General features: G+C 38.1%; 1 protein-coding gene across 3 annotated transcripts in view; it reads left to right on the top strand.

The window, feature by feature from the left end:
• Window positions 1-19,322, top strand: part of APOOL (apolipoprotein O like) — a 122,988-nt gene that overhangs the window by 81,843 nt on the left and 21,823 nt on the right. For 2 of the 3 annotated variants that reach the window (XM_081793015.1, XM_081793013.1), the window contains one exon: window positions 18,767-19,305. The exons of the other annotated variant lie outside the window; for it this stretch is intronic. In XM_081793015.1, coding sequence (XP_081649141.1) covers window positions 18,767-18,855 — 89 coding nt within the window. In that variant the 3' untranslated portion in view covers window positions 18,856-19,305. Of the gene's footprint in view, window positions 1-18,766; window positions 19,306-19,322 lie in introns of those variants that run through there. 3 annotated transcript variants of the gene reach the window in all.

Here is a 19,322-nt window from a genome sequence, read left to right as displayed (position 1 = left end):
ACCATCAGTTTGTTCTCAGCAGTTAAAAGTCTGTTAGTTGGCGTGTCCCTCTTTCTCTCTCTTCTTTTTTCTCTTGGTTATTTGTTTTGTTTTTAATTTCTATATATTGAAATCATATGATACTTGTTTCTTAACTTCTACATATGAGTGAAATCATATGGTATTTGTCTTTCTCTGATTGACTTATTTTGCTTAGCATTATACTTTTTATCTGTGTTGTTGCAAATTGCAAGATTTCATTCTTTCTCATGGCTAAATAATACTCCCATTGTATGCACACATACACCACATCTTTCTCCATTCATCCATCAATGGACACATGGGCTGCTTCCATATCTTGGCTATTGTAAATAATGCTGCTAGAAACATAGGGGTGCATGTATCGCTTTGAATTAGTGTTTTTGTATCCTTTGGATAGATACCCACTAGTACAATTGCTGAATCATAGGGTAATTCTATTTTTAACTTTTTGAAGAACTTCTATACTGTTTTCCAGAGTTGCTGACCCAGTTTGCATTCCCACCAAGAGTGTAAGAGGGTTCCCTTTTCTCCACATCCTTGCCAACACTTATTGTTTCTTGTGTTGTTGAATTTAGCCATTCTGACAGGTGTGAGGTAATATCTTATTGTAGTCTTGATTTACATTTCCCTAATAATCAGTGAAGTTTACCATCTTTTCATGTGTCTGTTGGCCATCTCTATGTCTTCTTTGGAAAAATGTCTATTCATGTCTTCTGCCTAGTTTTTATTGGATTATTAGATTTTGGGGCATTGCATTTTGTAAACTCTTTAAATATTTTGTATACTAACCTGTTTTCAGATATGTCATTTGCAAATATCGTCTCCCATTCCATACATGGCCTTTTGGTTTTGTTGATTGTTTCCTTTGCTGTACAGAAGCTTTTATTTTGATATAGTCCCTATAGTTTATTTTTTTTACTCTCTTTCATTTTGGATATTTTCTCTTGTGCATTTAAGTTCATCATTTTTTCTTTTGTAATGCCTAATCTGCTGTAATTCCATAAAATGTATTTTTCATCTCAGACATCGTGGTTTAAATCTCTAGAAGTTTGATCTGGCCCTTTTTAATATTTTCATACATCTACTTAACTTGCTCAGTTTCTTTTCTACCTTCTTGAATATATGGAATGTAATTACAATAACTCTTTCTGATGTTCTTATTTATTCTATCACTTGTTGCCTCGGGAGACATATCTAGAAAGAAGTTGCTACAAGCAATGTTGACGTTATTGCCTGTGTTCTCCCCCAGAATTTTGATGGTTTCAGGTCTAACATTTAGGTCTTTTAATACATTTTGAATTTATTTTTTGTGTATGATGTAAGAAAGTGGTCCCGTTTCATTGTTTTGTATGTGGCTGTCCAATTTTCCCAACACCATTTGTTGAAGAGACATTCTTTTCCCATTGGATATTCTTTGCTGCCTTGTCAAAGTTTAATTGACCACACAGTTGTCAGTTCACTTCTGTGTTTTCTATTCTGTTCATTTTTATCAATGTGTCTATTTTTGTGCCAGTACCATACTGTTTTGATCACTACAGTGTAGTAATGTAACTTAAAGTCAGGAATTGTAATGCCTACAACTTTGCTTTTCATTTTCCAGGTTGCTTTGGCACTTTGGGGTCTTTTGTGGTTCCATAGAAATTTTAGAACTGTTTGGTCTAGCTTTGTGAAAAGTGCTGGTGGTATTTTGAGAGGGATTGCATTAAATGTGTAGATTGCTTTACGTAGATATTTTAAGAATATTTGTTCTTCTCATCCATGGCATGGAGTGTCTTTCCATTTCTTGGAGTCCTCTTCAATTTCTTTCATCAGTGTTAATAGTTTTCTGAGTAAAGATCTTTCACCTCTGGTTAGGTTTATTCCTAAGTATCTTATTGTTTATGGTTCAGTTGTAAATGGTATTGATTCCATAATGTCTTTCTCCTGCTTCAGTCTTTTTTAAAAGTTTTTTTTTTTTAATGTTTATTTTTGAGAGAGAGAGACAGAGCATGAGCAGGGGAAAGGTAGAAAGAGGGGGAGACACAGAATCCAAAGCAGGCTACAGTCTCCGTACTGTCAGCACAAAACCCGACTTGGGACTTGAACTCGGGGATGGAGAGATCATGACCTGAGCTGAAGTTGGACGCTTAACTGACTGAGCCACCCAGGCACCTCTCTTCTGCTTTATTCTTGGTGTATAGAAATGCAACAGATTTCTGCATGTTGATTTTGTATCCTGCGACTTTAATGAATTCATGATTTTCTAGCATTTTTTTGGTCGAGTCTTCAGGGTTTTTTTTTTTTTTTAATTTTATGTTTTATTTATTTTTGAGAGCAAGAGAGACAGAGCACGAACAGGGAGGGGCAGAGAGAGAGAGAGGGAGACACAGAATCTGTAGCAGGCTCCAGGCTCCGAGCTGTCAGCCCAGAGCCCGACATGGGGCTCAAACTCACAGACTACAAGATCATGACCTGAGCCGAAGTCAGATGCTTAACTGACTGAGCCACCCAGGCTCCCCTCTAGGGTTTTCTATATATAGTATCATGTCATCTGCAGAGATTGCAAGTTTTACTTATTCCATGCCAATTTGGATGCCTTTTATTTCTTTTTGTTGTCTGATTGCTATAGCTAAGACTTCCAGTACTATGTTAAATAAAACCGAGGGTTGACATCCTTGTGTTATTTCTGCCCATAGGGGAACAGCTCTGTTTTTTCCCCATGGAATATGGTATTATTAGCTATGGGTTTTTCATATATGGCCTTTATTATGTTGACGTATGTTCCCTCTAAATCTACTTTGTTAAGGGTTTTCATCATGAATGGAAGTACTTTGTCAAATGCTTTTTCTGCATCTATTCAGTTCAAAATTTCTATTTCTTCCTGTTTCATCTTTGGTAGTTTATATATTTCTAGGAATTTATCCATTTCCTCTAGGTTGTCCAATTTGTTGGCATATAATTTTTCATAATATTCTCTTATAATTGTATTTCTGTAGTGTTAGTTTTCCCTTTTTTTCTTGATAAGTCTGGCTGTACATTCATCAAGTTTATCAGGTTTTTCAAAGTACCAGCTCCTGGTTTCATTGACCTGTTGTATTTTTAATTTCCATATCATTTTTTCTGCTTTAATCTTTATTATTTCCTCCTTTTTGTTGTTTTTAGGTTTTGTTTTTTCATTCTTTTTCTAGTTCCTTTAGGTGTAAGGTTAGGCTGGTCATTTGATATTTTTCTTGCTTCTAGAGATAGCCTGTATTGCTGTATACTTCCGTCTTAGAACCACTTTTGCTGGTCCCAAAGGTTTTGAATTGTGTTTTTATTTTAATGTTTCCATGTATTTTTTTTCTATCTTCTTTTATTTCCTGGTGAATCATTTATTGTTTAGTAGCATTTTCTTTAACTAAACTCCATGTGTTTGTGGTCTTTCCAGATTTTTTCTTGTGGTTGACTTCTAGTTTCATAGCATTGTGGTCAGAGGAGATGTATGGTATGCTTTAATCTTGTTCAGTTTATTGAAGCTTGTTTTGTGACTTCATATGTGATCTCTTCTGGGGAATGGTGCATGTGCACTTGAAAAGAATGTGTTTTCTGCTACTTTAGGATGAAATTTTTTGAATATATCTGTTAAATTCATCTGGTCCAGTGTGTCATTCAAAGCAATTGTTTCCTTGTTGATTTTCTGTTTTAGATGCTCTATTGATGTAAGTGGGGTGTGTTAACATCCCCTATTATAATTGTATTATTATCTTTTAGTTTCCTTTATGTTTGTTATTAACTGTTTTATCTATTTGGGTGCTTTCATGTTGGGTGCATAAATATTTAAAATTGTTCTGTCTTCTTGTTGCAATGTCCCCTTTATGGTTATATAGTACCCTTCTTTGACTTTTGTTACAGTCTTTGTTTTAAAGTCTGTTTTGTCCAATATAAATTTGTTTGACATCCATTTGCATGATAGATGTTTCTCCATCCCCTCACTTTCAATCTGCAGGTGTCTTCAGGTCAAAAATGAGTCTCTTCTAGGCAGTACATAGATGGATCTTGTTACTTTTTTTGTTTTGTTTTTTAATCCTTTGACACCCCATGTCTCTTGATTGGAACTTTTATAGCATTTACATCCAAAGTAATTATTGATAAATATGTATTTATTGCCAATATATTACCTGTTTTGTGGTTGTTTTGGGAGATTTCTTCTGATCTTTTCTTTTCCTTCTCTCTTCCATGGTTTGCTGGTTTTCCTTAGTGATATATTTGGATTTCTCTTTTTTCATTGTGTATCTATTACTGGTTTTTGATATATCATTACATTAAATTTGTATATAACATCTTTGGCTTAAGATGTCTATAGTAACTGATGGTCATTTAAGTTTGTACCCATTCTTTTTTTTTTAGAGAGAGAATGAATGAGCAGGGGAGGGGGTAGAGAGAATCTCAAGCAGGCTCCACACTCAGCGTGGAACCCAATGAGGGGCTTGATCCCACAAACCTGGGATCATGACTTGAGCCAAAATCAAGAGTCGTACACTCAACCAACTGAGCTACCCAGGCGCCCCTGAACCCATTCTAAATTCCTCTCCTCTCCATGTTTTAGGTATATGGTTTCATATTTTATATCCTTACATTTTGTGAGTTCCTTGACTGATTTTTACAGAAAAAATCATTGTTCCTGCTTTTGTGTTTCCTACTTGTATACTGTCAATTTTGGTCTTTCCTTTCCACTCTAAGAGCTCCCTTTAGTATTTCTTTCAGGGCTGGTTTAGTGGACACAAACTCATTTAGTTTTTGTTTATCTGGTAAACTCTTTATCTCTTTTTGTATTCTTAAAGCCTTGCTGAGTAGAGTATTATTGGCTGCAGATTTTTCCCATTAAGCACTTTGAATATATCATGCCACTCCCTTCTGGCTTGCAAAGTTCATGCTGAAAAATCTCTAGGTAGCCTTATGGGTTTTCCCTTGTATGTAACTGTCTACTTTTGTCTTTCCACTTTAAATTTTTTTTTTCTTTACCACTAAATTTTGTCATTTATAGTATGTCTTAGTGTGGATCTGCTTTTATTTATTTTGTTGCAGATTCTCTGTGCCTATTAGATCTCTTTCCTCCCCAGATTAAGGAACTTTTTAGCTATTATCTCTTCAAATACATCTTCTGTTCCCCTTTTTCTCTCTTCTTCCTCTGGTATTCCTATAATGTGAATATTCTTCCTCTGGTATTCCTGTAATGTGAATAATATTACTGTTGATGGAGTCACTGAGTGCTCTAAGTCTGTTCTCATTTTGTATAATTCTTTTTTCTTTCTTTTTTTCAAGTTGATTACTTTCCATTATTCTGTCTTCTAGGTCATTAATTCATTCCTCTTTTTACAGCATAGTGTTAATTCCATCAAGTGTGTTTCTCATTTTGTTTATTGAACCATATATCTGTACTCTATTATTCCTGTTTTAAGGAATCTCTGTTTTAAGAGTCTCATTGATGCCTTCCACTCTCCTCAATTCCAATGAGTGTCTTTATGAACATTTATTTCAATTCTCTATTAGACATGTTACTTATATCTGTTTCACTTAGCTCTCTGATTGTCATCTTGTATTGTTCTTTCATTGAGGACAAAACCCCCTGTCTTCTCATTTTGTCTAAGGTTCTGTGCCTGCTTCTGTGTGTTAGAAAAGTCAGCTACATCTTCTGTTCTTGGGGGTAATGGCCTTATGAAGATGTCTTGTAGTGCCCTCTAGTATTGTGTTCCCTGTTCTCCGGGGCCTGGTGTTTCCAGGAGTGTCCTGCCTGTGCTCTATTACTATGTCCTGGCCACTTTGTCCTTTATTTAGGACAGTTGTCTGCAGAGGCTCTATTTGCCTGTTGTGGGCAGTGTTTGGTCCCTGGTCTGAATGTGGCGAGTTTTAACTCGGTGTGCTCTGGTGTACTTGTGAAATGAGACCTATCACCACCACTGCCAGAACTGAGGTCCTGCAAATCTCCTGGGTTGGGAGACATAGTTGGGTAGGGGTTGGGGCTGGTCTTCTGGGGGAGAGGGCCCTCTGCTCTGGGACTGAGGCGAGTATGCCTAGGAGGGGTACTTCCATCAGGTGTGGGGGCATAGCTTGTTATAAGTAAGTTAGGTAGTGAGTGTGGGGGACGTGCTGGTTTCTGCATTTGGCTCTGTGCATGTTGAGGGGCCAGGGTTTGGGGAGTTGGTGTCTGTCAGTTCCTTTGTTTCTGGAGGAGTCTTTCTGTGAATGCTGCCTCCCTTGGGCGGGCTCTGAGATGAGCAAATAACCACTGCACTGTGTGCCCCAGGTATTCTTCAGATTGTTGTTTCCACACTGTATGTCCACAAGCTGTTTGCTTTGCCTTCTTTCCAAGAGCAGCTCCAATGCTTCCAGGCTCTCCTTGAGCCAAGCCCGCTGACCTTTAGGACTCAGGCTTTAAACCACACTGATTGGAAGCACTCCTAAAATTTGGGCCCTCTCACTTTCCAAGACAATTTGCTATGGGGATTCAGTTTCCCTGTGCACTCCTCTGTATGTTTGTCTGTCACTCTTCTCTGAGACTACAACAACCTGCCCACTGTAGTAGTCACCATCTATTTTTCTTCTAAACCTCATCTCCACACTATTTACTTTCTTTAATGTGGTCTTCTCTCTACCTTTAGTTGTGGAGTTTGTTCTTCCAGTCTTCTTGTCGATTTCTGTGGTATTTAGGATTACTTGACAGTTATCTAGTTGTATTCATGGGTTAAGGTAGGCCTAGAATCCTTCTACTCTGCCACCATCTTCTCTGTTTCAGGATGGTTTGCAGTTTTAGACTCTTTTTTTTCTTTTTAATTTTTTTTAACGTTTATTTATTTTTGAGACAGAGCGAGACAGAGCATGAACAGGGGAGGGGCAGAGAGAGAGAGGGAGACACAGAATCTGAAACAGGCTCCAGGCTCTGAACTGTCAGCACAGAGCCCGACGTGGGGCTCGAACTCACAGACCGTGAGATAATGACCTGAGCCGAAGTCAGACGCTTAACTGACCAAGCCACCCAGGCGCCCCTAGACTCTTTCTGATAATCCACAGATGATCATATTCCCACAAGTATATAATATATCCCGTCAGCTTTCTAAACACCTGTCAATTTCAGAGTATCTTTGTAGAGATGATACACATTACACCTTAACAGTGGCACCGAACCGTCCCTAGTCAATGTTTTTTCTTCACACATCTGGATTCTGGAACATTTTACCCACTTGTAATGGATAATGTATATGAAAATCATTCAAAGTTCACATGTAGAAGAGCAAGATTTGCCAGTACTATTCATCCTTATTCCTTATCATATATCATTCACAGTTGATTATACAGAATACTTTTTGGGTTCATCATTTTGACATTTCACATGCAATCTTAAAGGTCCAAGACATGGAATACAGTAGTAATTAGGAGCACAGATTTAAGAATAAGACCTGGATCTGAATCCTAGATCCAACATTTGCTAGTTCTGTTACCTGTGGCAAATTATCAAATATCTCAAGCCTGTCCCTTCATCCATAAATGGGAGATAATAGTGTTTTTCTCACATAGTTGTGAGGATTAAATGAGATGTTGCATGTAAAGCACAAAGCACAATGTCAACCACATGCTAAGGTCTCAATGTGTTAGAAAATATCATTATCATTTGCCTAGAGTAATTAGCCATTTTGCTGATAAACAAGATTATTTCCATTGAGCAAAGTTTGGGAGCACATTATTTAGCTAGAGAGCCTAGTCATAGCTACTACTTACCACCGTACAGACTATGTTGGGTATACTATCCAATTATATGTTGTGGCTCTGAATATGAGTTCATTTGTTCTCTGTCATCCATATACATTTATAATAAAAATTATGTTATTTTAGGAATAACAAATTAGGAAATTTGGTTACATGGACCTCTGAAATCTGATGAAAGCAGAATGAAATCTCTCTCATTCTCACAAGATTAATGTCCCTCTAAACCAGAGGTTGGCTGACTATGGCCTTTGTGCTAAATCTGGCTCACCATCTATTTTTGTACCTTCCACAAGCCAAGAATAGTTTCTACATGGTTTAAATGGTTGAAAAAAATAAAAACATTGTAAATAAATAAAAAATACATTTTTTGAAAAGAGAACATATGAAATGTAAGTCTTAATGTCTGTAAATAAAGTTTTATTGGAATACAGGTACACTCATTCATTTATATATTGACTGTGGCTGCTTTCATACTACAGTTGCAGAATTGAGCAAAGGAGACCTTACGGTTTACAAAATCAAAATATTTACTCCAGCCCATTGCAGAAAAAGATTGCTGATACTACTTGTAGAAGGATGAGGTGTGCCATAAATACACGACTCATCTCCCCCTCATAATATTTGCCAGATTTTCTATGGGACAAGAGACTAAATAGCTAAGCTCCAAACATCTGAAGGGCAAAACCATATTTCCTAGTCTTTTATAGCAAGGGAGACAGAAACTCATCAGGCTCTCAATCAGCACCTTTGGAGTGCTATACATGAAGAAAAGAGAGGAACCAGAGGTTGAGTGACTCTTATTAACTGTAACTCAGCTCAGTGTCTGGATTAAGATGATAAGTACCTTACCCTTCCTTAAGAGGAAAAGGGTCACTTCTCTGGTAGAAGATACCATGCTTTCTATGTCCACCATATAAACAAACAAAGTAGGAAGATGTGACTGACAAAAATGACAGCAAACCCACAGGTGATCTAAATATTGAAGTTAGCAGACAAGGACTTTAACTGTGATTAATATGTTAAATAGAAAACAAGAACAAAATAGATGAAAAAATGGAGATTTTCATAGGAATTGGAATCTAAAAAATCAAGCAGATATTCTAGAAGTGAAAAATATAGTACCTGAAGCTAAGGACTCATTGGATGGATTTAAGAGCCAACTGTGTAAAAGAGGACAGAAGTAATGAACTCAGATACAATTCAATAGAATATAGCTAAAGTGAAGCAAAGAGAGAAAAAAGAATGAAAGGAATAGAACAAAGGGTGAGAAAGTAACTTGCAGTGACTAGTATATTTAAGTATTTCAATTACTGATGAGCTGAACGCTGAATATGATCTCAAACTTATACAAAAGAAACAAAAATTGAATTTTTAACAATCTTAATTTCACTCAGGAATTTATTAGTGATCTGTCCCACTTTTTGGTACCTAACTGCTTGAAATATAAATGAGATAATATGTGAACTAAATTATCAGTGAATAGATAACACCTAAGGGCTTTTTAAGGCACTAATTTATTTTTATTTTATAACTTTAAATATCTTTACTTTTTCCTATTTGTTGTAATGCCAGCTCTTTTTTTAAAATGTTATCTTATTATTTGAGAAAGAGAGAGTATGAGCAGGAGAGGGGCAGAGAGGGGGGTGAGTAGAGAATCCTGAGCAGGCTCTGCAGGGTGAGCCCACAGAGCCTGATGTGAGACTTGAACCCACAAAACTGTGAGATCATGACCTGAAATCAAGAGTCAGACACTCAACCAACTGAGCCACCCAGGTACCCCACACCAGCTCTTTTTTTTTTTTAAAGTTTTATTTAAATTCCAGTTAGTTAACATGCAATGTAATAGTAGTTTCAGGTGTAGCGTATAGTAATTTGATACTTCCATATAACACCTGTGCTCATCACAACATGCTACCACCAGCTTTTTAAAAAGTCTTCTAAAAAACTTTATGTATAAAAACAACTTTTTATGAAGGATTAAAAATATGGTAGATTGCAAAGAAAAGGGTTAGGGGATTGAGATTCAAGAAGAGTTTTATGACTGCTAAACCTTTGGGAAGACAGGGAGCCCTTGATCAGCTCAAGGGGTGAAGAAATTTCTAAAGCAAAAGATGTAATCCTTAATTATTCAGAAAAGCAGATGAATCTTTTTTAAAAGGCAGAAAACAAGTGACCTATATTAAGTGGTTCTAAACCAGAGGGATCCATGTTACAATTACTGAAGTTGTTTTTTTTGTTTGTTTTTCCTAAAATTCACTCTAAGACTTATAAATCAGAATCTCCAGAGGTTAGGCAGGTGGATTGTAGGAAAAGCTCCAAAGGCATTTCTCTATGCATATTTCTTGCCTGACATAAGGTATGGATAAATTAAAATTTTGAAACTTTTCAACAGATTTTGAGAGAGAGAGATCCAAATGCAAAGGGGCCTTTCAAACTTGGGTGAGCTGAAGCTTTGGCTAGACTGTAGACAAGAATATATTAAGGAAGTAAGTAGAAGTGTTAGAGAACTTAGTCAACTGATGGGCATTGTTAAGCAAATTAGGCACATTCAGACTTATATAAAATAATTATTTGTCATACGCTTACTATATTATGTCTGATAAGAAGAAAACTCTCTTAGTACACTTTTCACTCATACTGAGCAAAGGTGGCGGTTAAAGATACAATGAGAAGGGAGCAGGCAGAACCAGTTTTTTAACCTTTTTTGTGTGTTATGGACCCCTTCTCAGAATAATGCTTTCAAATGGATAAAACAAAATATATGGTAATATATGAGCTCCCTTAAAGTTATTTAACAACAGTATCTAACATATATAATAAAAGCCATAGTTTTAAAGTTGTGCTAAGTACAAATATTTCAAGATATTTGCAACTGCAGCATGATATGAAAATATTTATGATTTCTATTAGTGACAGAATCTAAGGTCATGCTAATACTGTTGTGGTTTGTTGCCTTCATTCATTATTGAAGAAAATGTTCATTTTCAGTCGGAGGTTAATGAAAATAAAGACAAATTTACTACATTTAAATTCATAGGTTACATGAACTTTATCCACAGACCTCCAAAGGGACCCCATGTTAAGAATTTCTATCCAAAAAAAAAAAAAAACTACTATCCTATGGAGAACTGTATTAGTGTATGGATAGTGATTACTTATGATTTTTTTAATATATGTGGTGAAGTTATATATAGATATATCACACTTTATGAAATAGAAAAAGTTTCTTAAGAGATAGGCATAAATGATTGTATGTAAATCTATTTCTCCCCTTTGTTTTTATCACAAAACTATAAATTAAATTCCTCTATGGGAAAAAGATATGTTTCCCAAATGTAACAAAATTATTTTAAAATAAATCATTTTGAAAAACATTTTATTTATTTATTTTTTTTTTTTGTTTTCAGTTTTTTTTTTTTTTTATTTTTTAATATATGAAATTTACTGTCAAATTGGTTTCCATACAACACCCAGTGCTCATCCCAAAAGGTGCCCTCCTCAATACCCATCACCCACCCTGCCCTCCCTCCCACCCCCCATCAACCCTCAGTTTGTTCTCAGTTTTTAACAGTCTCTAATGCTTTGGCTCTCTCCCACTCTAACCTCTTTTTTTTTTTTTTTTTTTTTTCCTTCCCCTCCCCCATGGGTTTCTGTTATGTTTCTCAGGATCCACATAAGAGTGAAACCATATGGTATCTGTCTTTCTCTGTATGGCTTATTTCACTTAGCATCACACTCTCCAGTTCCATCCATGTTGCTACAAAAGGCCATATTTCATTTTTTCTCATTGCCACGTAGTATTCCATTGTGTATATAAACCACAATTTCTTTATCCATTCATCAGTTGATGGACATTTAGGCTCTTTCCATAATTTGGCTATTGTTGAGAGTGCCGCTATAAACATTGGGGTACAGGTGCCCCTATGCATCAGTACTCCTGTATCCCTTGGATAAATTCCTAGCAGTGCTATTGCTGGGTCATAGGGTAGGTCTATTTTTAATTTTCTGAGGAACCTCCACACTGCTTTCCAGAGCGGCTGCACCAATTTGCATTCCCACCAACAGTGCAAGAGGGTTCCTGTTTCTCCACATCCTCTCCAGCATCTATAGTCTCCTGATTTCTTCATTTTGGCCACTCTGACTGGCGTGAGGTGGTATCTGAGTGTGGTTTTGATTTGTATTTCCCTGATAAGGAGCGACGTTGAACATCTTTTCATGTGCCTGTTGGCCATCCGGATGTCTTCTTTAGAGAAGTGTCTATTCATGTTTTCTGCCCATTTCTTCACTGGGTTATTTGTTTTTCGGGTGTGGAGTTTGATGAGCTCTTTATAGATTTTGGATACTAGCCCTTTGTCCGATGTGTCATTTGCAAATATCTTTTCCCATTCCGTTGGTTGCCTTTTAGTTTTGTTGGTTGTTTCCTTTGCTGTGCAGAAGCTTTTTATCTTCATAAGGTCCCAGTAATTCACTTTTGCTTTTAATTCCCTTGCCTTTGGGGATGTGCCGAGTAAGAGATTGCTACGGCTGAGGTCAGAGAGGTCTTTTCCTGCCTTCTCCTCTAAAGTTTTGATGGTTTCCTGTCTCACATTCAGGTCCTTTATCCATTTTGAGTTTATTTTTGTGAATGGTGTGAGAAAGTGGTCTAGTTTCAACCTTCTGCATGTTGCTGTCCAGATCTCCCAGCACCATTTGTTAAAGAGACTGTCTTTTTTCCATTGGATGTTCTTTCCTGCTTTGTCAAAGATGAGTTGGCCATACGTTTGTGGGTCTAGTTCTGGGGTTTCTATTCTATTCCATTGGTCTATGTGTCTGTTTTTATGCCAATACCATGCTGTCTTGATGATGACAGCTTTGTAGTAGAGGCTAAAGTCTGGGATTGTGATGCCTCCTGCTTTGGTCTTCTTCTTCAAAATTACTTTGGCTATTCGGGGCCTTTTGTGGTTCCATATGAATTTTAGGATTGCTTGTTCTAGTTTCGAGAAGAATGCTGGTGCCATTTTGATTGGGATTGCATTGAATGTGTAGATAGCTTTGGGTAGTATTGACATTTTGACAATATTTCTTCTTCCAATCCATGAGCAGGGAATGTCTTTCCATTTCTTTATATCTTCTTCAATTACCTGCATAAGCTTTCTATAGTTTTCAGCATACAGATCTTTTACATCTTTGGTTAGATTTATCCCTAGGTATTTTATGCTTCTTGGTGCAATTGTGAATGGGATCAGTTTCTTCATTTGTCTTTCTGTTGCTTCATTGTTAGTGTATAAGAATGCAACTGATTTCTGCACATTGATTTTGTATCCTGCAACTTTGCTGAATTCATGTATCAGTTCTAGCAGACTTTTGGTGGAGTCTATCGGATTTTCCATGTATAATATCATGTCATCTGCAAAAAGCGAAAGCTTGACTTCATCTTTGCCAATTTTGATGCCTTTGATTTCCTTTTGTTGTCTGATTGCTGATGCTAGAACTTCCAGCACTATATTAAACAGCAGCGGTGACAGTGGGCATCCCTGTCGTGTTCCTGATCTCAGGGAAAAAGCTCTCAGTTTTTCCCCGTTGAGGATGATGTTAGCTGTGGGCTTTTCATAAATGGCCTTTATGATCTTTAAGTATGTTCCTTCTATCCCGACTTTCTCAAGGGTTTTTATTAAGAAAGGGTGCTGGATTTTGTCAAAGGCCTTTTCTGCATCGATTGACAGGATCATATGGTTCTTCTCTTTTTTTTTGTTAATGTGATGTATCACGTTGATCGATTTGCGAATGTTGAACCAGCCCTGCATCCCAGGAATGAATCCCACTTGATCATGGTGAATAATTCTTTTTATATGCTGTTGAATTCGATTTGCTAGTATCTTATTAAGAATTTTTGCATCCATATTCATCAGGGATATTGGCCTGTAGTTCTCTTTTTTTACTGGGTCTCTGTCTGGTTTAGGAATCAAAGTAATACTGGCTTCATAGAATGAGTCTGGAAGTTTTCCTTCCCTTTCTATTTCTTGGAATAGCTTGAGAAGGATAGGTATTATCTCTGCTTTAAATGTCTGGTAGAACTCCCCTGGGAAGCCATCTGGTCCTGGACTCTTATTTGTTGGGAGATTTTTGATAACCGATTCAATTTCTTCGCTGGTTATGGGTCTGTTCAAGCTTTCTATTTCCTCCTGATTGAGTTTTGGAAGAGTGTGGGTGTTTAGAAATTTGTCCATTTCTTCCAGGTTGTCCAATTTGCTGGCATATAATTTTTCATAGTATTCCCTGATAATTGTTTGTATCTCTGAGGGATTGGTTGTAATCATTCCATTTTCATTCATGATTTTATCTATTTGGGTCATCTCCCTTTTCTTTTTGAGAAGCCTGGCTAGAGGTTTGTCAATTTTGTTTATTTTTTCAAAAAACCAACTCTTGGTTTCGTTGATCTGCTCTACAGTTTTTTTAGATTCTATATTGTTTATTTCTGCTCTGATCTTTATTATTTCTCTTCTTCTGCTGGGTTTAGGCTGCCTTTGCTGTTCTGCTTCTATTTCCTTTAGGTGTGCTGTTAGATTTTGTATTTGGGATTTTTCTTGTTTCTTGAGATAGGCCTGGATTGCAATGTATTTTCCTCTCAGGACTGCCTTCGCTGCATCCCAGAGCGTTTGGATTGTTGTATTTTCATTTTCGTTTGTTTCCATATATGTTTTAATTTCTTCTCTAATTGCCTGGTTGACCCACTCATTCGTTAGTAGGGTGTTCTTTAACCTCCATGCTTTTGGAGGTTTTCCAGACTTTTTCCTGTGGTTGATTTCAAGCTTCATAGCATTGTGGTCTGAAAGTATGCATGGTATAATTTCAATTCTTGTAAACTTAGGAAGGGCTGTTTTGTGACCCAGTATATGATCTATCTTGGAGAATGTTCCATGTGCACTCGAGAAGAAAGTATATTCTGTTGCTTTGGGATGCAGAGTTCTAAATAGATCTGTCAAGTCCATCTGATCCAATGTATCATTCAGGGCCCTTGTTTCTTTATTGACTGTGTGTCTAGATGATCTATCCATTTCTGTAAGTGGGGTGTTAAAGTCCCCTGCAATGACCACATTCTTATCAATAAGGTTGCTTATGTTTATGAGTAATTGTTTTATATATCTGGGGGCTCGGGTATTTGGCGCATAGACATTTATAATAGTTAGCTCTTCCTGGTGGATAGACCCTGTGATTATTATATAATGCCCTTCTTCATCTCTTGTTACAGCCTTTAATTTAAAGTCTAGTTTGTCTGATATAAGTATGGCTACTCCAGCTTTCTTTTGGCTTCCAGGAGCATGATAAATAGTTCTCCATCCCCTCACTCTCAATCTAAAGGTGTCCTCAGATCTAAAATGAGTCTCTTGTAGACAGCAAATAGATGGGTCTTGTTTTTTTATCCATTCTGATACCCTATGTCTTTTAGTTGGCGCATTTAATCCATTTACATTCAGTGTTATTATAGAAAGATATGGGTTTAGAGTCATTGTGATGTCTGTATGTTTTATGCTTGTAGTGATGTCTCTGGTACTTTGTCTCACAGGATCCCCCTTAGGATCTCTTGTAGGGCTGGTTTCGTGGTGACAAATTCCTTCAGTTTTTGTTTGTTTGGGAAGACCTTTATCTCTCCTTCTATTCTAAATGACAGACTTGCTGGATAAAGGATTCTCGGCTGCATATTTTTTCTGTTTAGCACACTGTAGATATCGTGCCAAGCCTTTCTGGCCTGCCAAGTTTCAAAGGAGAGATCAGTCACGAGTCTTATAGGTCTCCCTTTATATGTGAGGGCACGTTTATCCCTTGCTGCTTTCAGAATTTTCTCTTTATCCTTGTATTTTGCCAGTTTCACTATGATATGTCGTGCAGAAGATCGATTCAAGTTACGTCTGAAGGGAGTTCTCTGTGCCTCTTGGATTTCAATGCCTTTTTCCTTCCCCAGTTCAGGGAAGTTCTCAGCTATAATTTGTTCAAGTACCCCTTCAGCACCCTTCCCTCTCTCTTCCTCCTCTGGGATACCAATTATGCGTATATTATTTTTTTTTAGTGTATCACTTAGTTCTCTAATTTTCCCCTCATACTCCTGGATTTTTTTATCTCTCTTTCTTTCAGCTTCCTCTTTCTCCATAACTTTATCTTCTAGTTCACCTATTCTCTCCTCTGCCTCTTCAAGCCGAGCCATCGTGGATTCCATTTTGTTTTGCAATTCGTTTAAAGCGTTTTTCAACTCCTCGTGACTGTTCCTTAGTCCCTCGATCTTTGTGGCAAGAGATTCTCTGCTGTCCTGTATACTGTTTTCAAGCCCAGCGATTAATTTTATGACTATTATTCTAAATTCACTTTCTGTTATATTATTTAAATCCTTTTTGATCAGTTCATTAGCTGTTGTTATTTCCTGGAGATTCTTCTGAGGGGAATTCTTCCGTTTGGTCATTTTGGAGAGTCCCTGGCGTGGTGAGGACCTGCAGGGCACTTCCCCTGTGCTGTGGTGTATAACTGGAGTTAGTGGGCGGGGCCGCAGTCCGACCCGATGTCTGCCCCCAGCCCACTGCTGGGGCCACAGTCAGACTGGTGTGTGCCTTCTCTTCCCCTCTCCTAGGGGCGGGATTCACTGTGGGGTGGCGTGTCCCGTCTGGGCTACTTGCACACTGCCAGGCTTGTGTTGCTGGGGATCTGGCGTATTAGCTGGGGTGGGTAGGCAAGGTGCACGGGGGCTGGAGGGGCAGGCTTAGCTCGCTTCTCCTTAGGTGATCCACTTCAGGAGGGGCCCTGTGGCAGTGGGAGGGAGTCAGATCCGCTGCCGGAGGTTTGGCTCCGCAGAAGCACAGAGTTGGGTGTTTGCGCGGAGCGAGCAAGTTCCCTGGCAGGAACTGGTTCCCTTTGGGATTTTGGCTGGGGGATGGGCGGGGGAGATGGCGCTGGCGCCTTTGTTCCCCGCCAAGCTGAGCTCTGCCGTCCGGGGGCTCAGCAGCTCTCCCTCCCTTTGTCCTCCAGCCTTCCCGCTTTCCGAGCAGAGCTGTTAACTTATGACCTCCCAGGCGCTAAGTCGCGCTTGCTGTCGGAACACAGTCTGTCCGGCCCCTCCGCTTTTGCCAGCCAGACTCGGGGGCTCTGCTTGGCCGGCGAGCCGCCCCTCCGCCCCGGCTCCCTCCCGCCAGTCCGTGGAGCGCGCACCGCCTCGCCGCCCTTCCTACCCTCTTCCGTGGGCCTCTCGTCTGCGCTTGACTCCGGAGACTCCCTTCTGCTAATCCTCTGGCGGTTTTCTGGGTTCTTTAGGCAGGTGTAGGTGGAATCTAAGTGATCGGCAGGACGCGCTGTGAGCCCCGCGTCCTCCTACGCCGCCATCTTCCGGAACCTGATCTGAAAAACATTTTAAATAAAAACAAGTTTCTGAAAAAAATTAAAATCTTATAAAGTAAATATAAAAATAGTTGTTTCTTGTCTACTTGCCATGCCCAGGTTGTTATATGCAGAACTTTGTATGTATTATTATACTGAATATTAAAAATAATTGTGTGACATTGTTACTACTCTAGCCCCCTTTTTACAGGAGCCACGGTTGTTGTGTTGGAGAGTCAAACTAACCTGGATTCAGTCTTGGCTCCACTTATCAACTAAGTGAGATTAGTCAATTTTCTTGATCTCTCTGAATTAAAATTTCCTTATCTGTAAAACAAGGATAATATAAAAATATCATCTGTCTCATGGTGGTAATATGAGATAATGAAGGAAAATAATGTACTATCTTGTCTGGCACAATATCCGCTTATCAAGATCATTATTGATCCACATATTGCCAACTCCGGTACATTTTCAATTGCCATCTTATGCAGTCCCTCAGTAATTTTTAACACAAAAGATTACTCCCTCCTCGTTGAAAGAATCTCTTCACTTGGCTTGTCGGATACCACTTGCTCTTGAGTCTCTCACTTCACTTGACTGGTTGTTCCTTCTCAGCCTTCTCTAATACATTCTCCTAATTTTATTTAACTCAAAAAATTGGAGTATCCACAGGGCGCATTCATCAAAGGACCTCTTCTCTGATGCTCTAGATGATCTCATAGTCCTGTAATTTGAATGTCGTATATAAATTAGTACTATAAAATTTATAAAGCAGCCAAGGCCTCTCCTGAGCTGTAGAGACTCAGATTTCCAACAGATTACTCAACATTTGTACTCAGATATCTAGTTAGCATACAAATTTAACACATCCAAAACTTGGCACTTCACTTGCCTTTCCCATGCTTCTCCCACATTTTTCCCTATCTCTGTAAATGTCAACTCCATCCTTCTAGTTTCTCAAGTTAGAGTCTCTCTCACATAGCATGTCCAAACCACTTGGGGAATTCTGTCCATTCCACCTTTAGAAGTTACCCAGAATCCAATCCCTTTTCACCACCTCCACAGCTACTGGTCTGCCCACTTCCACCCTTATTTCCCTATAGTCTCTTCTCCCCACAGACAAGAGTGATCTTTTAAAAAATACAACATCATGTCACTGCTCTGCTCAAAATTGTCCATCTAGCATTAAAATAAAAGAGAAACACTACAGCCCTGTGTGGCTTAGCTTTCAGTTGTTTTCTGATCATATCTTCTATCATTCTCACTGTACCCACAATCACCACATCTTACCTAGTCTGTTCCAGCCATATTGACCATGTTGTGTTTCCTCAGACATGCATCAGGTCCATTATACCTGCAAGGTATTTTCCTCCAATATCTACAGGGCTCACACCCTCACTCACCTCCTTCAGTTCTTTGCTCAGTTATTACCTAACTAGAAGGCCACCGTGTTTAAAATTGCAAATCACTCAAGCACTCTATATGCCCCTCCCTGTTTCATTTTTTGCATAGCACTTACTATCATCTGATATATCTTTTACTTAATTTATTATCTCTCTTGCCCAACTTAAATGTTAGGTCGATGTTGACAGAGATTTTTATTTTATTCATTGCTGCATTCCCAGTACCAACAATAAATCTGTGAAATGAATGACTAATTTTTTTTTTCATTTTACTACTTTATCAGGTGCTACACAGTTTATGCCTGACCCCAAGCTCATGGATCACGGGCAGTCCCATCCAGAAGATATAGATATGTACAGCACTAGAAGCTGAAATAGTCTGCATAGAGAGCTACAAGATGTGTGAAGTTGAAAATAATGATGAAAAAATCATGTAAAGGGTAACTGTGATACATAGAATATAACCTAAACCAAGTTTTTCCCATACATCTTCTAATGTAATGTACAGTTTGACTAATCACATAAGTGATTAAAACACAAACTGAATTCAATTCAAACAATATTAAATGATTGACGAAGAGGCAGAAGTAGAAGTATTGGGATGCATTTAATGATTTTTAGCGGTTTTTAATAGACTAAAAAACACTGATGAGACTAAAGTCTGAGCAAATATGCTTGTGGGCACATAAATATTTATACAGATACACACATATATTTGTTTTACCTTTTTGAAACTAATGTCAGCTAAATTAGAATATTGTGTGGAAGGATGTGTTCCCCACTTTTTCATTTACCAGAGCTGGAATAAAATATTCATATTTTATGACACTTGGACTTGGC

Source organism: Panthera onca, chromosome X, assembly GCF_046562875.1.
Source record: "Panthera onca isolate mPanOnc1 chromosome X, mPanOnc1 haplotype 2, whole genome shotgun sequence".
Lineage (NCBI taxonomy): Eukaryota > Metazoa > Chordata > Mammalia > Carnivora > Felidae > Panthera > Panthera onca.
The sequence above is the reverse complement of the archived record's forward strand: the minus strand, read 5'-3'. Positions and strand labels throughout refer to the sequence as shown.